This window comes from Saccostrea cucullata, unplaced genomic scaffold, assembly GCF_032062105.1.
Source record: "Saccostrea cucullata isolate Sc308-1 unplaced genomic scaffold, CSIRO_AGI_Scuc_v1 ctg1366, whole genome shotgun sequence".
NCBI lineage: Eukaryota > Metazoa > Mollusca > Bivalvia > Ostreida > Ostreidae > Saccostrea > Saccostrea cuccullata.
In genome coordinates this window covers 70,804-90,591 of record NW_026921579.1, presented here as the reverse complement: position 1 = coordinate 90,591, position 19,788 = coordinate 70,804, and the positions used below count along the sequence as shown (strand labels likewise).

The 19,788-nt window shown below is 33.6% G+C and overlaps 1 protein-coding gene across 1 annotated transcript in view; it reads right to left on the bottom strand.

Moving 5' to 3' along the window:
- Positions 1-7,904: 7,904 nt before the first annotated feature.
- Positions 7,905-19,788, bottom strand: part of LOC134260389 (uncharacterized) — a 53,882-nt gene continuing 41,998 nt past the window's right edge. The window contains exons 4-5 of the mRNA XM_062742953.1: positions 11,467-11,634; positions 7,905-8,390 (exon numbers count right to left, since the gene is read on the bottom strand). Of these exons, the coding sequence (XP_062598937.1) occupies positions 8,179-8,390; positions 11,467-11,634 (380 nt within the window). The 3' untranslated portion in view covers positions 7,905-8,178. The remainder of the gene's footprint in view (positions 8,391-11,466; positions 11,635-19,788) is intronic.

Below are 19,788 nucleotides of genomic sequence, written 5' to 3'. Positions count from 1 at the left end.
AAATTGTATATACATGTATCAATTCTTTTTCCTTTTGATTTATTTTCTTTTCATCGGCCTCTACACTATTGAAAATTGTACTCAATCTGGCTTATGAAAAAAGTGCGTTATTACATTTTGCGTTCTTGCCTTTTGCTGTATAATGTAAACAACAAAATGTAACAACGCAAGATGTAATAATCCAAAAATCGTGTTATTACATTTTGCGTTGATCTCTACGCAAAATGTAACAACGCAAAATGTAATAATGCTCAAAAGTGTGTTGTTACATTTTGCGTTATTGCATTCTGCGTTGATTTCGAAGCAAAATATAATAATCCAGGTTTATTACATTTCGCGTTGTTATTACATTTCGCGTTGTAACAATGGTTACTTAAAATAGTAATTTCAGTGAAATTTCCCTTGCAAATGCTACTTCTAGTTTTGGTTTGATTTCAATATAATATGCTACAAAGTATACTTGGGTAAAGGGGATTCAAGTTTGTTCAAATGAAGGGCCATTTGAGGTAATGCATTGCATGAACTCAAAGTAATGCTAGTGATGTGTAATGCCCAAAAATTTGCATTACATGTAATGGCAATGGTAATGCATTACTTCGTAAAATCCAGTGTAATGCTGGCATTGCATAGCATTACAGAGCATTATTTTTTAGCAAAGCACTAAATTATGAATCAAAGTGTAGACTGGGGTGGTGACGTACATTTACTTCCTGCGGGATTTTGAACAAAATATTTCTTCCGTCTATACATGTAAGCCTGTTGTCTGTCAGTAAAAACTACAATTTACAACTACAATATATTTTCTATTGGAAATGGTAACTATGTATAAATCCGATTTCTCGTGCTTGCGCGGGATTTCATCTAGTACATAATAAAACCAGAAGTCTCTGTCGAGACTGCAGCTCTACTGGTTTGTACTTATAATAAAGGAAGAGAAAAGTTGCAGTTGGGGACATAAAACTTTACAAAAGCAATAAATAGAATAATGATCCATGATTGTCCCTTTTTGTTGCAAGATTGCAATAAGACCACAACTGTAGAAGTAGCTTTTAATAGAATTTTACAGAATTTTCAATTTTAGTTACCATGGCAACATCGTTCAACAAAATCAAAAGCAAAAAAACTGATAATTATGTATCTCAGTGTAATCTACTTGTGTGCCAAATTATATTATAATCAGACTAAATCTGTATTTGGAGTAGAATTAAAAGTATTTCACAGAAATTTATATTTTTAGTAACCACGGCAACACCGTTCATTGAAATCAAAAACTGATAGACAGAATTATGTATCATAGCAAAGTCTTCTTGTGTGCCAAGTTATATTTAAATCAAACCAAAATTGTAGGAGGAGTGGCATTTTGAAAGTATTTCACAGAAATTTCTATTTTTAGTAACCACGGAAACACCATTCATTGAAATCAAAAACTGATATACAGAATTATGTATCTTAGTGTAGTCTGCTTGTGTGCGAAGTAATATTAAAATCAGTCCAAAACTGTAGGAGGAATAGCATTTCAAAAGTATTTAACAGAAATTTCTATTTTTAGTTACCACGGCAACACCATTGATCGAAATCAAAAACCGATAATTAGAATTATGTATCTTAGTGTAGTCTACTTGTGTGCCAAGTTATATTGAAATCAAACCAAAACTGTAGGAGGAGTAGCATTTTAAAAGTGTATCACAGAAATTTCTATTTTTTGTAACCAAGGCAACACTGTTAACCGATATACAGCATTGTGTATCTTAGTGTAGTCTACTTGTTTGCCAAGTGTTATTGAAATCAGACCAAAACTGTAGGAGGAGTAGCATTTTGAAAAAAATTCTACAGACAGACAGACGGACGGACGACGGACGCATTAGTATCGCGTAAGCTCTTCTGGTCTCTGACCATTAGAGCTGAAAAAAAAACACTTTCAATTAAATATGACATACTCCATCTGAGAATATACACACAACTTTCTAGGAGTAGACTTGCATATCTCACGTGATACTACCAGTACCCACACGACTTGGAGATGAAGAATTAGGAAATTCAAGAAGACTTATGGAAATAAATTTAAACCACGGAGCATTTGGTATTACCTGCCCATCCTCCGATGGGAACTAGTTTGTAAATAAATCATAGTTCAGCATTTTAGAATTGCTGTCTTTTGACTAAAAGATATCAATATTCACATATTGAAGTAGAAAGTAAGCATTCAATTATTGGTACTCCATAGAATTTTATTTGAAGTTCGCCTTTCATGCAAGTCTCCTTTAAGTATCTCATTTTGTCTTTTGTTAAGGGAAATTAAAGAAGAAAGTGCGATATGAGCAAAAATCCGCCCAGTCCCAAAATCTAATGATATTGTTCTTGAAACATGTCTAGAATGACCACTTCCTAAGTCATTTTAATTTTTGTTATCTCAAACCATTTCTCCAAGAGAGCTCTTTGAATATAGGTAGTTTTCATAAGAAAATAACGAAATCACGGTATGACGTCAACTTGACGTTATCGGATTTTGAACGTTTTAATCCCGATACAGCGCAAAAAAAAAATAGATTTTGAGCTGAAAAAAATAAGCTATAGCTAACTCTTCTGTTCCCTTTGTGAGCTATTCTTAATGTGGAGCGAGTTTAAATATCGCTGAATTTTAAAATTTTAAAATTAATTGTCTTTACTGGAAATATTGTTGGTTATTGATTTTGCTACTTTTTCTGAGAAAACGATTTATCAAGAAAGTCAATGGAACATTATTTTTAGCTTGAAGTTCATTATTCTAATTTTTTGCTTACGATTAAATCTGAAAATTCTGAATGAACGATATATCTTTCTTTTATTCACTTTGTTTTTGTTTTGTGTGTATGTGTGAGGGTGTGTAGAAAATAAACACGAGGACATACATCATACATGTGTGAATTAACTGCATACGATATTGTTCGTGCATTATTATGATGGTTCTTATAATAAAGACGGCTATCTTAATTTGAATTTTGTTGATAACATGTACATGTATATAAATTAACTTAACACAATTTTCAATTTCTGCTTTTTCTTTATGAGAATACACTTGTATACGTGAACATATTTTTTCAACTTTACAAAAAAAAAAGAACATCAGGATATGCAAAAAACATTCAAAAGAGCTACGATGTCTTTTTTGTTAATAATTAGCATTGAAAATTTCCCTTCTTGCAAGTCGCGTGAAATCATTAAGGTTTCGTCAAAGGTCAACATGTTCAAAAATTTATTTTTACAATAGCCCCAAAACTATATGAGATATAAAGTTAAAACTTTTACAGTTGATCAATTTTTCATTGATTAACAGATAGAAAGTATCACTTGATAAAAAAAAATACTTGGAAAAAATATCAATTGAGAAAAAATTTTCTTAAAAATGCATATATTTTCAAAATTACACCTAATTAATTCCGTGCTCTTAGTGAAAACCATCATTGCAGAAACAAAATATGTTTATCAATGAAGGGCAAGTTGGACTTCGATAGTCTCTGGAAAGTTGTTTTCCCTGTTTATTTTGTCCAAATGTTAAGACTTGAAAGTGAACGTATATTGCAAATGGCGGATTCTATAGGAGTCTTGACTTTATACATGTCATGCTTTCAATAACAGCCTTTCAGAGACCATTCACGTCTAACTTGCCCTTCAATGATAAACATATATTATTTCTGCAATGATGGTTTCACAAGAAGGACAGATTAAAGCAAGTGCATTTTTTTTTAAATATACACATTTTCTAATACAGTTTTTCTCAAAAAAAATCTTTTATTGAATCATTGAATCATGGTTAGTAACCCGACCTCCCCTTTTTCTTGGATCACACGTGATGCACATTCTTTAATTGCGTCTGCCATCATGTTTACTAAATGCAAATATATCTAAAGGCCCTGTCACACCAAGCTGCGTTCACACGGAGTCATTACGGCGTTGTCAAATTTTTAAAATCTCCGTGGAATCGCAGGAAAATTGCACAAATTTCTGTAAAATTTTCATAATATGAAGATGTCACGGCGACGGACGCGATTCTACTGCGTTCCCACGGAGATCTCTCGGCGATTGACTGCGCTTCCGCGGAGTTTTCATGGCGCGTTAGGAGTTTTCACCTGGAGTTCACGGCGTTCTCACTGCGCTGACTGCGTTCACAATGCGTTCTATACTCATTGATATTATATTTAGAAGGAATGTAAAAAATTTTTGTTTAAAGATTCAAGTTACACGATGAAAAGACTTCTAATCATGCCAAGAAATATTCTTAATAATCAAAAATGTTCTATTTAAATAATTTAGTACTAAATTATTAATAGTTTTATGATTAAACTCCTTTTTTCAATTTTATCGGTTCAGATATGTCGTTAGATTTTCTTTGATTTTATTATGAATGTAAAAAAAAAATAAACACGCTGAAAAGTTTTCTACAAAATTTAAGTGAAACAGCAGAACAAGTTCTGGTGTAATTTTCTCTTCCATTTTTTTTTTTCACTTAAATGCTCCTAGTGCAACAAATACGTTGGAATTATTGCTGATCAAATATGATCCCATTGCTCTTGTTTTGTGAGCTGGCTGACAACGCTCTAACAACGCCCTAACAACGCCGTGAAAGCGCATTGTGATCGCAAACGGACGCTGTAGAAACGCCATGGGAGCGCAATGATGGCAGTGACAACTCCGTGCTGTCGCCGTGTAATCGCAGTCGAAAAAATCACAAGACGATAAATCTCATTAGAAGCGCCGTAAAAACGAGATAGAAACGCAGTGACATCTCCAAGGACTCCGCGACATCTCCGTGGAAGCGCAGTCTACTATCACTGCGTTCGTGCCGCGATTATGTGCGTCTTCACAGCGTTCGTACGGAGCTCCCACTACGTTGTTGGAGATCTCACCACGCTGCTACGGCGATCATACTACATTTCTACTGCGTTCTTATCAGACATGCACATTTATTTCCCAACTTTACTTTTACTATTGAAAATGTTTCTTGAAAAGCTGGTCGGCCCCAAGCTTTTACTACGGTAAAGTGATGTAAGGGAAATGTACTACTGTATACAAAAAACTGGCACTGAAAGAAGTCGGAACCTAAAAAAAAGTTGGCCTCTGTCCCCCCCCCCCCCCCATCTCCCACCCCCACCCCCACAAAATAGGAATTTGGAGTTTTGGCAATGTTTTTTTTTTTTTGGCTAGTCAGCTTTTCCATGGTTTGTAAAATAAAGTCTCTCGCTACCCCCCCCCCCCCCCAAATTTTCAAAAACGATGCAACGTGCCTGTTATATAATACTTCTAAATCTCTTTGTATCCCCCCCTCCAGATCCGCGCCCCTCTAGATCCGCGCATGGGATTAATGAGAACAAACTTTATTAAACGTTTATTTTTTGTTATATCAAAGGGAACAGTATGTCTGAAATGTGTTACAGCCCTCTTCCCCAGACACAATCAAAGTACTCAGAAGTACAGAGAGCCGGGCTCATTTACAAAGTAGATTGGATTTCTTACATGAATCACGTTTATATTCTGATGAAAAAATTATTTTAAAACTATCAATATAAATGATAAGACACTGACAGTGAGTTTTTCAATCCTAATACCACGGTCCGATTTTGTCAGAATCAGAATTAATCTGGTACCGCAGCTGAATGTAAACAAACAGGCCAGTCTGGTTCCCTCTCCTGCTTTACCTCGTATGTGTAGAGAACTACGGTAACACTGATTATCAAAAATCCTTACGCTAAATAACTATGTTCTTTGACTTGTGAAGTTTTCAAAGTCATTACTACTAATGTTTATTTTATATAGATAAAACTTCGTTTTATTTTTGTTGCTTTATTTAGCGTTTGTATTATCTCAAAAGCGGTTGAGAGTAAGAACTATATTTTTGCACGTAGCTTTAAAATGGCGACTATGGGGTCAACATCCTGCCTTGAACAGGATCACATAAGCCGGCAATTGCTCTTTGAGCAATAAGCCCGGCTAAAAACAGTAGATGAAAAGTGGGACTGATCAGGCAATACCGGTTTATTATACCTCATTATAAATATTCTAAACAACGCGTTATCTGATTGGTTCTTAGTTATCACGTGATCGGGCCGTAAAACTTCATATTTCCCGGCCGTCGGCATGCTTTTCATCATATTCCACCTCTTCGGATACTTAGTGCTTTTTCCCGCAAAAATTATCATTCGTTTAAAGAAAACTCCCCAGAGTATAGTAGAGGTCACAATAACCTGGTTTACGTCACAAAATTGATGATAATGTGTTGACCAAAGAGTTTTAGAAATTTTTTGTTAAAAATGAAAGTGAATTTGAGAGCGGTGCCGAATTTGAAAGTTTGTGTTTATTTCAAAGGTTTTGCTTGTTTCGGTGTAATAAACAATTCATTGCATGAATGTTCGGGAAACATGAAGACTTATTGAGCCAAGAAATATCATATTCCCCTCGGGCGAAGCTCTTGGGGAATATGATTTTTCTTGGCTGAATAAGTCTTCATATTTCCCTCACTATCATACAATAAATGTATAATATCTGTAAGGGCCGCCGCGCTAAGTATTTTTTGCTTTGTAGTATGACCCCCCCCCCTGTTTTTTTACAATAATTGTTTCAACGAACCCCTCTCATCCAAATTGCCCCCCCCCCCCCAAAGTTTTTGTTTGAATTTTCTTGTATACTTATGTGTCGCTCCCAACTCCGTTGTCTATTGACGTTTCAGGATCCCTGACAGATAATTAATGACAGTCGTTTTTAGTTTATGTAGCAATCTTTATTTAATAAAAATAATACCAGGTGAAGTATAGGCCTTTTTCGTTAATTCATCGTGGAATATAAACATGTCTTAAAATATAGACTGGTGCATTCAAAAGTGATCTAGAGGCGCAATAAGCAACAAGCAACATATATAGAGCATGAAATTAAATATTGATCAACATTTTCAGAGTATCGTTTTTTATATTAACCATCTGACTGTGGAAAGGATATATTTTAAAATTTATCCGTAAGTTAGTGCCGTATATACATGTGCGTTTATATGAGAATGCAACAATATATGGACTCAAATTATTGATTAATTTGAAAAGATTTTGCAAAGGGTTATCATATTAGTGTTTTGAATAAAAAAATGAATTATGAGAAAATCAAACGGGATCTATTGTGACGTCATCTTTGCGTTATTACGTAATTATTGACATCTGCTGACGGCATAGAGCCATGAACTCTCTCAGTTTCTAAAACATAAAATACAAACCCGTTTTCTTCTTGTGTGCTAACACGATTAATCAATTGAACTTTTTTTTAATTTAGCGTTTTCATTGGTTCTTTATCCTTATTGGAAATATTTGTCAGATGCAGGTAAGGCCTACACATCGCAGGGCCCATCGTCATCTGCCTTATTATCCTTTCGTATTTTCCAGTTTGTATGCTATTTTTCTTTACAGATAAACTTACATGAAAAATAAATATATTGCCGATGCATGGAATATTTATTTATTAACATTTTTTATGAACTATGGTCATATAATTTCACATAAAATAATTACACCTCTCAATGAACTTTCAATCTGCCACCGGAAATAGTCATGTAAAGTCAAAATAAACATACTGCACATTCCTCGAGCAAAATCTTATACCTGTTATCACCCGTCTTTCATCAAAACGTTTAGAATTATACGCGTTTTATTTTGCTCGAGGGATGTTCACTACTTCAATTTTAGAAATATCTGTTGAAAACAATGGAAAAACTAGCAATTTCCGGAAAAAACGGATCTTTAAACGTGTTTGGTGTAAACGTCTAAATAACGAAGTGTGGAAATTTTGCTTCGCATATTTTAAAACTACCATTCTTCTAACACATGCACATAGTTTTTATATTTTGGCAAACCTGTATATTAAATTACGAAAAATCGTGGGCCTCCGTATAATAGATAACGTACTTAATTCTTTCATAGTTCCGGAAATACAATGTACATATATTTAGTTAAAAAGTGCGTTAAATATAACTGTTTAATGCCAATTGTGTTAAAAGTGTCAACGAATAGATTTCATTTATTTTTTTCATTCGAATATGTCACCATGCATATTTAATAAATTATACATAATGAATTGCAAAAAAAAATTATAATAAAGATTTTGAAAGCAATCAAATATATATAACAATGACATAACGCTCAAAGGAGGATTGCACTTAATGTTTCATTATTTTCCAAACCCAAATGTTTGTTTTAGTCGGGAACGTTTGTCAAGCTTGCAGCTACACCCGACTCTGATACGCTGAGTGTAAGTTTCCCAAGAATCCGTCAGCACTTTCCTCTGGCCAAACGAAGTGTCCTGGATGACCATGACGCAGCCGTTTGGAGCACGGCGAAGAAAGGTCAAATGTAAAAGGTTTTCCTGACAAGCTCCATGCGCTGAAATAGGAAATACTGAATTTTTAATTCTGAAAGATAAAAATACATGTATCCATTTTATAAACATTTACTTTATTCCAATTGATAATGTTCATTATTAGCTCTTCTGAGCCAAAGGCACCTTATGCTTAACTGTCAACTATGAAATAAAGATTGTCAAATGATGAGTCGTTCATTAAAATAAAATATTAAAATGTTTTGAAGATGACATTACTGAGAACATGATTTTAGAAAAATAAAATTTTTCCGTGAATTTTGAAAATTGAGAAACATTTTCTCAAAGCAGGGGATTGTCCACGTATTGTACGGCCTCTTTCTTTGCACAGGGAATTGCCCTGGAGCAGAGGGCGTGGTCTCAAGGTCTCTTTAAAGTTGACCAAAAATTTTACTTTATAAAAACGTTCATATTTTGCTTACTATAGAGACTAGGATCATCAAATCTTGTAAGTTGATGCATCTTAGGAGTTCGCATCATGTTAAACTAAATTTTGCGGGCATTTCTTTCCAAATGGCTTTGGAGGCTTATTTTGGACACTTTAAGGCCTATGATCATCAAACTTTGTCAGTTGATGCATCTTGGGTCCTCGATCAACGTCAACTTAAAAGTAGGTCACGGTGTCCTACCTTTTTAATTTTTGGCTAAACTTTTTTTATAACATTTAATCCTATTATTTCAGACACTGAGAGATTTAGAATCATCAAATCTTGTAAGTTGATGCATCTTGGGGCCTTAAGAACCCTCTCTACACTGCACACTAAAGAGTTCTGATTCTATGTTATTTTTTGCAGTTAGAGTGATCTGCTCTTAAATCTAAATTCCAAAGAATAGAAATTCACAATATATTACACAATTTGAAATTAATTCAAATATAATAACATTTTAAAAGCCAACATTACCTTTACTATAGAAGATGCTTACTGAAGGGAAGGTTGGCCCCCCCACATTTTCGCAAAGGGTAGTGTTATAAAGAAAATGTACCCCAAAAGTTTCAATTGAAAGATGGATGGTCTTGAAAAAAGGTAGCCATATAACCCCCCCCCCCCCCCCCCCCAAACGAAATAGGATTTTTCGACTTTGGGAACCTTTTAATTTTTGTTTTTTTTTTTTTTTTGCTTGTCAACTTTTTCAGGTAAGTAAAAAAATTTTTTGCTCAGGTTGGCCCCCCCACTTCCAAAAACGATGCTACGCGCCTGGAAATTCACAATATATTACACAATTTGAAATTAATTCAAATATAATAACATTTTAAAAGCCAAGATAAATTAATTGAACATGTAATTTACATGTACTTTTAGTGTGGAAGTAAACAATAGTGATTTCTATTCACTGATACTGTGTTGTGTTTGATTATTTTTCCTGGGGCGTAAATGCCACGTGAAAATTAATTAAAGAAGCTTAATATTAACACCTTTATATAATTCATTTTTTCTCAAAGTCCAAAAAATACATTTTGCGCTGGTGTAGAGAGGGATCTTAAAACATATTTATGAAAAAGTAGGTCACTGTGAGCTACTTTTTAAATTTTGCAGGCATTTGTTTTCAAATTGTTTAAAAGGTATATTTTGAATACCGTCAGACCTATGATCATCAAACTCTGTCAGTTGATGCATCTTGGGTCTTCGGAAAACGTCGACCAAAAAAGTAGGTCACGGTGAACTTCTTTTGACATTTTATGGCTAGATTTAAGTATCTCAAGTACTTATTGGCTTAGAATTATCAAACTTTGTTACTTGATGCATCTTGGATTTTTGGAGAACCTCGATCAAAAAGTAGGTCACGGTGACCTACTTTTAACATTTTATGGCTATATTTCAGTATCTCTCAGGTACTTATTGGCTTAGAATCATCAAACTTTGTCAGTTGATGCATCTTGGATTTTCGGAAAACGTCGACAAAGAAGTAGGTCACCGTGACCTACTTTTGACATTTTATGGCTATATTTACGTATCTCGGGTACTTATTGGCATAGAATTGTTAATCTTAGTCAGTTGAGACATCTTGGGTTTTCGCGGAATGTCGACGAAAAAGTAGGTCACGGTGACCTACTTTAGAAAATCTCAGGTACTCATTAACTTACAATCATCAACCTTTGTCAGTTGATGTACTTAGGTTTCTCAGAGAATGTCGTCCGAAGAGTAGGTCACGGTAACCTACGTGTAACATTTTATATCAATATTTATGTATCTGGAGTACTTATTGGCTTAGAATCGTGAAACATTGTCACTTGATGAATCTTGGGTTTTCGGGGAATGTTGACCAAAAAGTACGTCATGGTGACCGACTTTTAAATATCTCTGGTACTTTTGGCTTAGAATCATCAATTTTAGCAAATTAATGCATCTTGAGCCCTCAGAAAATTTCAATCAAAAGTAGGTCACCGTGCCCTAGGCCTACTTGTGGTATTTTATAGTATATTGAAATATCTTCAGTTCTAACTGGCTAAGAATCATCAAACTTTGTCAGTTGATGCATCTTGGGATACCTAGAGGCTTTAAATAGAAGTGATATCAGAAGGGCGATTCAAGGCTCTTGGGCCTCTTGTAATTTGTGTATAATGGATTCTAACATAAAATTAACTGGAAAAATATAATTTTAAAACGCTAGGCCCTAGGGTTTAAACTTTTGCACAAATTTAATATATCTACTTATCTAGTTGTGTTTAGTTTCCTGTGATGCAAGACTTACGGATTGCTAATATAAGGAGTCAGATTTAAGAATTAGTATTATCCCTAACTTGTCAGTTCAAAACTAAGTTTGCAACAACTTTACCCCAACTATGACATTATATTCAGCTATGGATGGTTTGTAATAATATTTCTTCCCTCTTTATGTTTCACCACTCCAGTACAGTGCATATTAATGTGTACTACGTATATGTCATCTTATTTACTAGAAAATTAATATTTTTGTTGTCTTTGCAAAGGAATATCTCAAAAGTGTAATTAGGACAAGAAAAACAAATATAAATTACACGATGTTGATTTTGTGATATACATATACTATAGCATTTCAAAAATTACTCTTGCAATGAATTCTTAATAGAACATGCATGAGAAAAAATGATCAAAGACTGACGATTTTGATTAACAGTTAGGCATGGCTCCACGTTGCACACAATCTCGTTAATATAGCGTGGAAACTTGTCCTTTCCCAAATCTGTTGTAGTCATACATGAAGTACAGAAATTAATAAATCCAGCATCTGTTTTGTTTCCTCTGTACTGACAGTAGGATGTTCTGATATCTAAAAAAAAATATGGAACAAAATATATCTAAAAACCTGTCAATTCAAAGGACGAAGACCCGTAAATACAATGGCCAGGGGACCTTTTTTTCAACGATGAATCGACATTTATTCTAGTTACTTTCAAACAAGAATGAATCACAGTGATATTTTTTGAATAGTATCTTTAGTTTGCACACAGGATTGCTTACACGATCAGTGTGTAGATACATGTACAAGTTAAAGTTCATTGGCCTTGTCGTGATATATATTTTGTTCGTTAAAGGAGCTTTTTTTTTGTCCCCCGCTTGAAAAGTGGGGGGTATTAATTTGAGTCTGTCCGTCCGTCCGTCTTTCTGTCTGTCCGTAACGCTTTCGTTTCCACATGATATCTCGAGAACCCTTTGAGCTTTCGCAATGAAATTTTGCATATCAACTCCCTATGGACTAAAGAAGACCCCTTTTGATTTTGAGGTGAAAAGGTCAAAGGTCAAGGTCATAAATAAGCAAATTCTGTCTGTTATAACACTTTCGTTTCCGAGCGATATCTCAAGAACCCTTTGAGCTTTTGCAATGAAATTTTACATAACAACTCCATGTGGCCTAAGGAAGACCCCTATTTTTTTTAGGTCAAAAGATCAAAGTTCAAGGTCGTAAATTTATACATTATGTCTGTGTGTAACACTATCCTTTCCGGGCGATATTTCAAGAGGATTTTGAGCTTTTGCACTGTAATTTTATACCAAAACTTCCTAGGACCTCTCTCACCCCTCTCAAAGTGTCCCGCCCCGTTTGTTTTATTAGTATTTATTGTGTTACATGTCGTAATTTTTATCACAGGGCATGAGGAGAGTTATTACGTATAAAACAGGGACTTTATATTCTTATTACATTAGAGTTGTTTGATAAAGGTTAAATTAGAAACCATGCATTGTGTAAAATTTTGACAATATCGAACGTGAATATATTAATACATGTATGTGACTTCATCTTTGCATATAATTTTCGTCAGCGTAAAGCAGTTCCGTGGTCTAGAGGTATGTCTCTCGCTTCACATGTGAAAGGTCCCGGGGTTCGAATCCCGGACGATCCATATTTTTTTTTCGAAATACTTTTTTTTTACTAAATGATAGTATTCAGCATGTGAAATGAAAAATTTATGAGGTCTGGCTTGTACAAACTCATAAAATCATCATTACAGTGTGATAAATATGCCATATAAAAAGAATCTTCTATACACATAATAAAGAATAAGCAATCAAATCTTTATGTGCATATTGACATAAATGTATTTTATTTGCTTCAGTATACATGTATACATTTAATAATTCTACAAATTCAGTCGGGGGATCCGACTTTTTCCCTAAGCGGGGGACACGAATTCTCTGAATTAGCTTGTTTATTTTTAGGTCACATGAGTAAAACTGTCGTGTGCTAACATTTGAACATTTTCAACTTCTTCTCTGCAACCGCTCAACCAGTATCAACTAGTTTTGGTGTAAAGCATGTATGGGTGACAAGGAACAAAAATTGTTAATTTCAAGGTCCCTGCCCCCCCCCCCTCCCCCTTGGGCCTGGGGATGGGGCCAAAACCACTAAATTTAATGGAATCTGTAAAAATCTTCTTTACTCCTGGACATCAAGCAATCAGACTGTTTGCATAATTGTAATCAGCATTGAGTCCTCTACCAAAATTTGGAAATTCATGGCCCCAGGGTCAGGGTTTCTAGTGCTAGGGCGGGGCTATATAGATTAATATATAGTGAAAATGCATCATTTCTTTGAAAATTTTCTTTTCTGTTCCTGGGTATTAATAAACTAACCAAGTATATAGTTATGTTGAATAAGCTGCTTCTTCCAAAATTGTGAATTTCATGGCCCCAGGGTCAGGGGTTCTAGTGCTAGGACGGGGTTTTATAGAATATATATTAAAAATGCATTATTTCTTTGATAATCTTCTCTGCTCTGGGATATCAAATAATCTAACCAAGTACATAGTTATGAAGAAGAAGGATGCCTCTTCCAAAATTTGAATTTCATGGCCCCTGGGTCAGGGGTTCTGGTGTTAGGGCGGGGGTCTAATTAATTACATAGTGAAAATACATTAATCTTTAAAAATCTTCTCCTCTGCTCCTGGGTATTAAATAAACTAAGTTAGTAAAATTAATAGTGATAAATAGTTAAATAGTTATAATGAGCAAAAGTGCCTCTTCCAAAATTGTGAATTTATGGCCCCAGGGTCAGGGGTTATGGTGTTAGGGCAGGGCTATATTGATTATATCATAGTAAAAATACATTAGTTTTTTGAAAATCTTCTTCTTTGCTCCTGGGTATTTAATAAACTGACCAATATACGTATAGTCATATTGAATAAGGGTACCTCTTCCATTATTGTAAATTTCATGACCCCAGGGTCAGGGGTTAGGATGGGGCTCTGTTGATTTTATAGTGAAAATGCATAAATACTTTTAAAAATCTTCTTCTCTGCTCCCAGGTATTAAGCCAATGAACTATGTACATAGTTATTATGAGGAAGGATGCCTCTTCCAAAGTTTTGAATTTCATTGCCCCTGAGTCAGGGATTCTGATGTTGGGGGGCGCAAATGATAATATGTTGAAAATGCATTCTTTGAAGATTCTTCCTTTGCTCCTGGGTATTATGCCATTGATCTAAGTCAATATATTTATGATGAAGAAAGGTGCATCTGACGGGGGGAGGGTACATAATCTGAAAATAAATTATTGCTTTGAAAACTGCTCTTTGGTATTAATCAACCATTTATAATTGATTAAAGTGTATGATAAAATTTCCAAAATTTTGTAATATGTAGCCCCAGGGTCAGTGGTTCCTGTGGAGTTGGGTGCACAACTGGTTATAAAGTGGAAATGCATTTTCTGTTTGTTACTCTGATCAACCTCTGGGTATTAAGTAACCAGAATAAGTGAAGAATTATTAAAAGTAATGGTGTCTTTTTTCAAAATTGTGAATTTCATGGCCTCTGGTTTAAAACACGAACCAAATTCTATTGTTGGAAAGTTGTTACATGATACCCAGGTGACCCAGGGTCTCGTTGAATTTTCAAATTATTTTTGCATACTAGACAATTTTTGAGAATGTTCTGTTTTGTTGGTTTCATGCTTTCCTTGAGCCCAGTAAATCAAAATTAATGTGTCATTTTGTGTCTAAATATATTAAATCAAAAGAATTTAATGCTTTAAACCAACAGAAATATGGAAAAAGAAGGAAGGGGGGGGGGGGAGATTTTTTACAATGCCAAAAAAAGGTACTGTAACACATTCTAGCCGTAGAGCGAACTCAATAAAATCCGAATTGGCGTTAATCTGTAATCTTTCCCCGGGGAGATGTGCGTGAATTTTAGCAGTTTTGAGGGAGGGCTTTTAAGTTTTATTGGGTTTAAAGTAAACCTAGAATACTAATTATTTAGAAGCCTTTGCAACCGCCCCCTTTTGAATGGGTGGGGGAGGGTTAGTTTTCCATCTTAATCAAATGCGGTTAAAAGAGTAAAATAAAAGTAAAAAAGAACATCAAATAATTATAGTAAACTGATTGTTAAGTAATGATAAGATGCCTTTCAAATTTTTAAGAGGCAGTCCACCGAAAAACCAGGCAATCGGTGGCACATCGCATGTCATGGATTTTAATTATTGTTTGCATGTAGACTTAGTATAGCAAGTGTTTACATATGACAACATCAAAAAAATTTTTAGTGGTCCTCTAGTCCTATTTTGGTAAATGCCTAATTTTAAGTGCAAAAAGGTCAACATGAGGGTAAAAAAATTACTACGTTTTTATTTTGTTTAATATGTAACAGATACTCAAAAGCTTTGAGCTTTTATTAATATATTATTTATTATTTATAGCATAGACTCTTACCTTTTATTTATTTAATGAATAAGACTCTAATTTATATTTCTTAAGAAAAAATCATATGGTTCAAATTTGAGTTTAGCAAGCAACTTTTTGAATTCAGTATCCAATTTTCATTACGTTATAAAACCCATACATTACAAGGACATATTTTTCCCCTGTGTTATTATGAATACTAAGTACAAACTTTTGAGTCACTAAATAAAATCAGTGGGAACGGGTATATTGAAAGAAATAAGAGGAGTCAAATTTATCTATGTTTTTTTTTTTTTTTAATAATTTTCCCAAATGAAACCGATACCGACCGGAATTATATAAAGAAGAAATACTATCATTGTAACGTTAAAATTTGGTTATTTTGTTGTAATGTGATTAAAGGATTGCCTGATATATTTGTTTACATGTTATATAGGTGGCAGGTGCCTTTATTTTGATAAATGCATTAATTTTGTATTATTTTCGATCGAGATCGGTTTTATTTCAATCGGGATCGGATTTTACCGTAAATTTAGAAATATTTCCTAAATTTGGCTCTTTATTTTAATTTATCAGAAAAATATGCTTGTCTTTTATTTCTTTTCAGTCAGTTTACTGTTTTTAAATGAGTGTAACCATAAAATCAAATGTATATATTATTTTAATTACTAATGTCCTTTACGTACATGAAGATTACATGTAAAACATCAGTTTGATTTCTTGACACTCGGTATTTCAGAAAAAGTATTTGTTCATGCATTATGCAACAACTGAGAACAGACAACTTTATAGCTTCGTTATTTATCTTATTTCCAAGTAAAATTTCTTCATTTATTTTTTTTCTCAGGAATTAAAGAGTTAAATTCTATCAGTGGCGAAATTAAACTTGCCTAAATACAGAAAATATTTTTATGTGTGCAGTCTCGACTTTATCCAAGTTTTTTTTTACCTGTCATCTGTAAAGCCTTTTCCCCCTTTACTTTCCTCTTTTACAAAATTTGATTTTATATAAATAAGATAAGAAAATAAGTTGTTTCATATATAGTATCATTATTGAAGAGCCGATAAATCGCAAGCAAAAAGCAGAAGGGGGAGGGGGATCATGACATCATTATTTTTAAAAATTGAACTTTAAAAAAAAAATTTGGAATTTGCCAGCTTAAGTCCCTCCATATTAAATGTGAGTGTGTGATTTTTTAAATCGCCAAATTAAAAAAAAAAACCAAATGTTTCACTAAACCATCTTCCGTTTTAGTGCCAATTTATAGTGGGGAATTCAGTAGTAATCCAACTGAGTAGATATATTTTTTGACTTATTTTTCAAGGTTTTTTTTTTCATTTTTAATCGTACCGCGGATTGTTTATTTTGATTATTTAGCTCCGAGACAAGTACAAAAGTACTTATCAAAACGGACTTGTTTAGATACATCTAGCTGAGACACTGCCCGTGTATAAAATAATGCACTCTGAAGAGTAATTAAACAGATAAAGAGATATCTTTTTTTTTAAATCTTTTTCTTTAATTTTACGCAAAGAAATTCACAAACTTCTCTGGAAAACTTGTAACTATTTCATTGAAACGCAATATAAGTCAGGTATATGACGTCACTGATACATGAATGGAAACGTGGATTCAACCTGAATAACATAGTCAACTTTCATCTAAATATTACGTTTGGAGGCGAAAATGAACTATATTTTGAAAATGAATTAGTTATTTTTGTTTAATAATTTTCTTTAGTGTATATTTCACTAAGATTCCAATAAAAAGGTGTTTAGCAGATTTACCTATGTCGCGGGAGATGACTGTTGCATCGCAAACTTTCACAAAAACGTCTATATATTTTGTCGAAAACTACTATCAAAAGTGTTTTTCCCACCGATTTTGTTTTTTAAACAAAAAGATGAAATATTTCTAGATTTAGTTAAGTGTAAATTATAGTCCTGCTAAAAATGTATTATACAATTATAGCCTTTTGATGAGGTCAATCCCTCGATATATAGACCTTAGAGAAAGCATATCGACCGAGCACTTCGTGCTCGGTCGATATGCTTTCTCTAAGGTCTATACAGGGATTGTACCGAATCAAAAGGCTACAATTGTTTTATCATTTTTTATCAGATAATAAGAAATGTCTTAAAATCCTTCTTTATTATACTGAGTATCTTCTTATACAAGGCATTGTTATGTCATTGCATTATGACGTCACAGTAATGAAAACCAGCTGCAGTATCTGTTTTTAGAAACATCCAGTCTATAAAGAGTATTGTGACGTCAGCACTATTGTTGCTTCACAGAGAACGTTTCCAATTTTAGAAACAGCAGGTTTATAAATTTTTAAAATAGAAACATCCAGTCTATAACACTTTTTATACTTGATCATGTGATCCAGTTTGAGCCAATCAGATAGTTGGAACAATACAGAAAAATAATAATAGAAATTACAGTTCTTTGTTTCTGACCTACATTCAATGGTTTATATAGGGGAATTCAAAAACACAAAACACAAGGATATTTTACTAAATAAGCAATGTTCAAATAAATCTTCAATTGCATTATTCCTTTTGGACTACATTGATATTGTTTTTAATAAAATATCAAAAATCCTTCACATTCGATGTGCCGCCTATTAATACAATACTGCCTGGTTTTTCAGTGGACTGCCTCTTAAATATTTTCATATTAGAATATTTTTTCCTAGTACGTATAAATTAACATCGGGTACGATGAACTTTTGTCTCAAATACTCTTTATAAAATGAAGGCTAACAAATCTCCAGAATCTGATGATTTTTCATGATTTTTCTGATGAGTTTAAAAAAAAAATGATTTGGAAATATATTGGGCCTTTTGTTTAAAACGTACGAGTCCATCCATGTAAGTAAAGAATATTTTAAATCGATGGCTGACTTTTCAACGTGTTCGAACACAGTGTCCTAGTTATCACAAAACATGCTATCAATAAGTCACGTGACGGAATTTAGTATTCACAAAAACCTGAGGAAAGATATCACGTGGTGAATTATAATATTCAACGTGTCACAGCCCTTGGTTACAACAGAGAGAGCGAGTGTAAGAAGAAGCAGTTTTTTTCTCCTTTTAACCATGAGCGCATGTTTGTCTATTTATCTACTTTTTAACACAACATTACTGAAGCAAATATACAACAACTGTTAAAAGGAGAACAATAGACAAACATGCGCTGATTATGTATAAAGTCAGTAAGAAAGTGGGCCTCCTCATTGTTGTACTGAGATTGAAGAAACGGTGTTGACCCCAACCTCAGAAAACAGATTCGTACATTGTAAATACATACTTTTATTTATTGTAATTACATGTAAGTAAAGTTGTAGATAAGATGTTGATCATTTCTGCAATTGAAAAAAAAAATGTCTGTTTTTAAAGTTTATTTTGACGCAAATTTCGCATATCCTTAAGTGCAGTCATCCTTTAAATTGTAATGCTTGAAAAAAGGGCTTTCTTTTACTTGCTTTCCGAAAGACAATTGTATATGATCACAGATTAAATGCGAATCTACAATCTACAAACGTTTGATAATGGTTTATTGTAACATTGTATAGTTTTAAGTCGATTAATGGACAAATGACTACACGTGTTCCCAAGTATCAGTGAAAACAAATTCATGTGCATTATGTGGTCCAAAACGATAGACGCTAGGGTTCCATGCATTAAAATGCTTTTGTTGACCATTTAAAGTTTGAAATGAAATGTGGTAGAAATGATGTGTAAATTTGACCTTTACCACGTGTCTGTGATAAAATATAAACATGTAGTAAACCAGTATGTTTTGTTATTCAGTCATCAGATTGGACAATAGTTCTCTGTAAGCGACTATGTGCAAAATAATAACTATAGCCATGTAAGGAAGAATCCTCGGACATGTATCCCTCTAATCTATTGTACTAAGACCCACCTATTCTATTCATCTTTACACATTAAAAGAACATAAGATCGCAAACAAGGTCGAAATTTGCTATCATAGTGTCTTTAAATTCAAGGATAATGAAAACTTGTAAACTCGACACTATTCATAGAGTGTCATTTTCCTTCACTCTTGTTTGAAAATAACCAAAATTATTGTAGATTTAACCTAATTCATCGTAGAAAAAGGGGCCCTCAGATCATAGTTTTGTCATTTTACTTAACGTAAGATTTCATGTGCTGAAAAATACCATTAACTTGTTATATCCTAACTTTACGAGACTGATAATATTCTTGTTTCATCACCTTGACGAGAATGCTCTTACGTATCGAATCAACTATGAGACAGAAACTCCGTATTGGTATAT